We start from the raw sequence: 4,394 nt of genomic DNA on the forward strand, positions 1-4,394 counted from the left end.
ACACACACAGAGTGACACACAGAGAGTGACACACTGTTCTCACTTCATGTGAAAAGATGTTAAAGAGTCAACAGACACACACTCTCTCTCATCTCTATCTCTCTCACACACAAACACACTCTCACACACACAAACAGCTTAACAAAAACACCGATACACACACACACATACAAATACACTCAAAGTAACACACACATAACATTCCTGTCACAATTCCTCTATGCACACACTGTAGCTCTGCACAATGTTCCCCTCCCCCTCCACTCTGCACCCCACCCACCCCCACCCCCTACCCAAAAATGAAATATCAAAATTCACACCAGAACAAAACAAAATCCTCCCCCTCCCTGACACAACCCCAGCATCACCTCTACTGGTTCTGCCGCAGGGTCAAGGGTTAAGACCTTGACCTTCACCAAGTTCTGCAACTCCATGGCGGTAGAGCCCACGGGACGAATCAGTGAGGTAGGTGGAGAGTCAGAGTTAGAGGATCAAACGTCTTGTTACCATGTCAACCAGTGGGTTCCAGTCAACATTCCCTGTTCTTGATTGTTCAATTTTTATCCAGACTGTTCTTTTCCAGAGATGGGGCCAGCCAGACTGAGCAATGATCCGGTTTACAAACCAGTGTGGCTTGTGTTCTGAAAACAGAAAGACGCATCAATCAGGGGACTGTGCATGATGTCATGCATGAAAAGAAAGTTCTTCTTGGTGTATCATCATTTACATTTTTTTGCTTATTTATCATCATTGTTGTCTTATTTATTTATCTATTTATTTATTATTATTATTATTATTTTATTATTATTATCATTACTACTACCTTTTTATATCGTAATTATTATTTATTTATTTATTTATACAAGCTTATCTATTATTTATTCACCTTTTTCTTTTTCTTTTTTTTTCTCAAGGCCTGACCAAGCGCGTTGGGTTACGCTGCTGGTCAGGCATCTGCTTGGCAGATGTGGTGTAGCATATATGGATTTGTCCGAACGCAGTGACGCCTCCTTGAGCCACTGAAACTGAAACTGAATATCATCATAAAACAAATAAATAACATTGGCAACATCCAGTGACAACAGCTCTTAAACAAATGAACTGACAATGAAAATTTGGACAGAAACTCACCATAAGCATGGCAGTGGGGGGAAATTGAAAACTGAGATCACTAAAAAAAAAAATTAAAATAAATTTTAAAAAATCAAAAAGCTGGGCATGATAGGCCACATATTGTGGGACTTTAATGAAAAAAATAAAAATAAAAATCTGATGATGAATATATTTGCCAAGGATTTTAACTATTGTCCTGATGGCTCAGTTAGGTTTGGGACAACATGATAAGGCTGTAATCTCAGTTTCCCATCATAATATTAGTGCTGAATTACTAAATCCTGGCCTGAAGGACAAATGCTTGTAGTGTAGTGTCAGTCATGACATTTGAGCAACATTCCCAATGACACATCCATTAAGTGCATAACACTCGACTGTGTGGTCCCATCTTCTGATCTGAGTTCATAGAACACTGAACCTTCGGCAGGATCGAGCCAGCCATGAACTGAAAAATCTCCACCTCTGATGGGATCTGAAACTATCGGCTCATGTAGTTGTCAGCCCCTGATGATAATATTCATACAATCAAAAATATCATTACCATTTTTGCTATCATTATTACTTCTGTGGCCCTGTTTCTCTTTCTTCTTCTCCTTGAAAAATGGAGGGGCAGTGATGAAAACATCAAATACAAGCGAGATATAACTCGCTTATAAATATGTTACCCCTTACTCCATGTGACTGACTGAGTGCACGTCCATGCCTACCGTGTGTCGACTGGAAGTGAAAAAAAATTGTGGATATTGCCCATATAACACTGTTTTTTTTTGGATATACAGCAGAAATTTAAACTGTCGAAAAGAAACACACACACACACACACACACACACACACACACACACACACACACACACACACACACACATCCGGCTGTGACTTCACTGAACATTGGACATGTTAAAGCGTCCACGATTTCTGTTTCGATTTAATTCGTGGCCTATGTAACACTGTTTTGTTGGGATCTACAGCAGAAATTTAAACTGTGGAAAAGAAACACACACACACACACACACACACACACACACACACACATCCGGCTGTGACTTCACTGAACATTGGACATGTTAAAGCGTCCACGATTTCTGTTTCGATTCAATTCTTGGCTCAAAGAAAAGTGGGGTAAGGGTTGCATAATCTTAACTGACCAGATATTCATGTCTGACTTTCATAATTATCAGAAAACGTTGAAAACGAACCGTGCAAGGTCTGTTGACAGGATGGTTGGTGTGGCAAACACAACAATGAGGAAGAGAGAATGCTCTCCCTTTAAGAGATAACATCTTTTTACCGCGAGTCAATCCATCCATGATGGTATTCGATGAGAATCTACACAAACAAATTGAATGCCCCACAGAAAAACTACAGTAAACACTTATGGCGTGGATGAATATATAGCTATAAAAGCGTTGGTTTTTGTGTGTGTTTTTTTTTTTCCAAACCTTTCCTCATCTCATTTGCATGTGATTATCCTCCTCTTTTTTATCTTCAGTTTCTTTTTTTTAATTTTTTTTTAATTCATTTATTTTTCACAACAGCGTGAGTCATTAGTTCAGATGCATGCGAAAGGGATGTCTTCTTCTTCCTTTATACAACCAGCATCATTATATTGATGATTCTGTTGTAGTTTGGGGAGGTTGCTGAGGATTGCGCTGTTGTGAGGATTGGAAAAAAAAAAAAAAAAAAAAAAAATGGCGACCTGGCCAGTCAGCGTGCACTGACATGATGCCATGCCTCTGCACAATAATAATATGTTGTTGTTGTTTTTTTTTATCGAACACTTTGTAGATCATGTTCTCATTTAATTCTATCATTTTACACGCAACCTGTTTACTTCCATTTGCTGAAGTTTTTTTTTTTCTTCGTGAGTTAATTTATTTTATTTTATTTTATTATCCCCCCCCCCCCCCATATATAAATAGTTATCTACAGAAAGTGCACCTGTTAAACGGCTTCCATCCATACGATTCTAGGGCATCTGAAAGGATCACAGATATCAACGCAATCCCACCTTTCGCATTCCCAGCCCTCTTCATCTATCTGGTATGTGGCGTGAGTGCTTACACCTATGGAGCAGTTTAAATCTACAAAAAGTCTGGAAGCACACGACATGCAGTTTTCTGACGGGTGCAGGATTTATACACCCACACTCCTCCGAACTGCCAGAACACAGTGATAAAAGCAAAGGTAAGGCAGAGAATCAAACCAATCTCGATATCTCACTTTTATATCAATATCTCAATTTCTTTATCAATAATCACATCAGTTATATAAATATAATATCTTATCTTTTTATCTGAGGGTAAGGATCAAGACTATTAATTTCCATGACACTAATCATATAGTTTTAACATGCGTTTTTGTGCAGCCACACTCGATATACTCATGTAAGCTTGTGTGAATATGTAATTAAGATGTCAGTGTGTGTGTGTGTGTGTGTGTGTGTGTGTGTGTGTGTGTGTGTGTGTGTGTGTGTGTGTGTGTGACGGTGTGTGTGTGTGTGTGTGTGTGTGTGTGTGGCCACGGTGTGTGTGGGTTTATGTGTGGAGTGATGGCCTAGAGGTAGCGCGCCCGCCTAGGAAGCGAAATAATCTGAGCGCGCTGGTTCGAATCACGGCTCAGCCGCCGATATTTTCTCCTGCTCCACTAGACCTTGAGTGGTGGTCTGGACGCTAGTCATTCGGACAAGACGATAAACCGAGGTCCCGTATGCAGCATGCACTTAGCGCAAGTAAAAGAACCCACGGCAACAAAAGGGTTGTTCCTGGCAAAATTCTGAAGAAAAATCCACTTCGATAGGAAAAAAACAACAAAAAACAAATAAACAAAAGGTGGCGCTGTAGTGTAGCGACGCGCTCTCCCTGTGGAGAGCAGCCCGAATTTCACACAGAGAAATATGTTGTGACAAAAAGAAATACAAATAATGGCAGCATAGTGATAATGTCCCCGACTAGGAACCGAGTGTCCACGAGTTTGAGTCCCATGCAGACCAGGTTTCTGTTATCTCCCTTACACTAGATCTTGAGTGGTGGTCTGGGAGCTAGTATTTCGGATGGCAGAGACGATAATACAGAGCTCCTGTCATTGTCATGCTCTCAGCGCACGTAAAAGTTAAGTATTCATGGCAACAAAAGGATTGGCAGAATTACGTAGAAAAAAAATTGTTTGACAGCACAATAAATACACGTGCAGACAGGAAACGAAATATATCTATATGGGTGGCACTGTACCGTGTCGAGGTGCACTCCCCAGAATGATCAAATCGAATTTCACAAATAGAAATC

The 4,394-nt window shown here is 40.1% G+C and overlaps 1 protein-coding gene across 1 annotated transcript in view; it reads right to left on the reverse strand.

Moving 5' to 3' along the window:
* Positions 1 to 628, reverse strand: part of LOC143275937 (uncharacterized) — a 30,685-nt gene extending 30,057 nt beyond the window's left edge. The window contains exon 1 of the mRNA XM_076580285.1: positions 369 to 628. Coding sequence (XP_076436400.1) covers positions 369 to 434 — 66 coding nt within the window. The 5' untranslated portion in view covers positions 435 to 628. The remainder of the gene's footprint in view (positions 1 to 368) is intronic.
* Positions 629 to 4,394: the final 3,766 nt, after the last annotated feature.

The sequence above is a fragment of the Babylonia areolata genome, chromosome 31 (assembly GCF_041734735.1).
Source record: "Babylonia areolata isolate BAREFJ2019XMU chromosome 31, ASM4173473v1, whole genome shotgun sequence".
Lineage (NCBI taxonomy): Eukaryota > Metazoa > Mollusca > Gastropoda > Neogastropoda > Buccinidae > Babylonia > Babylonia areolata.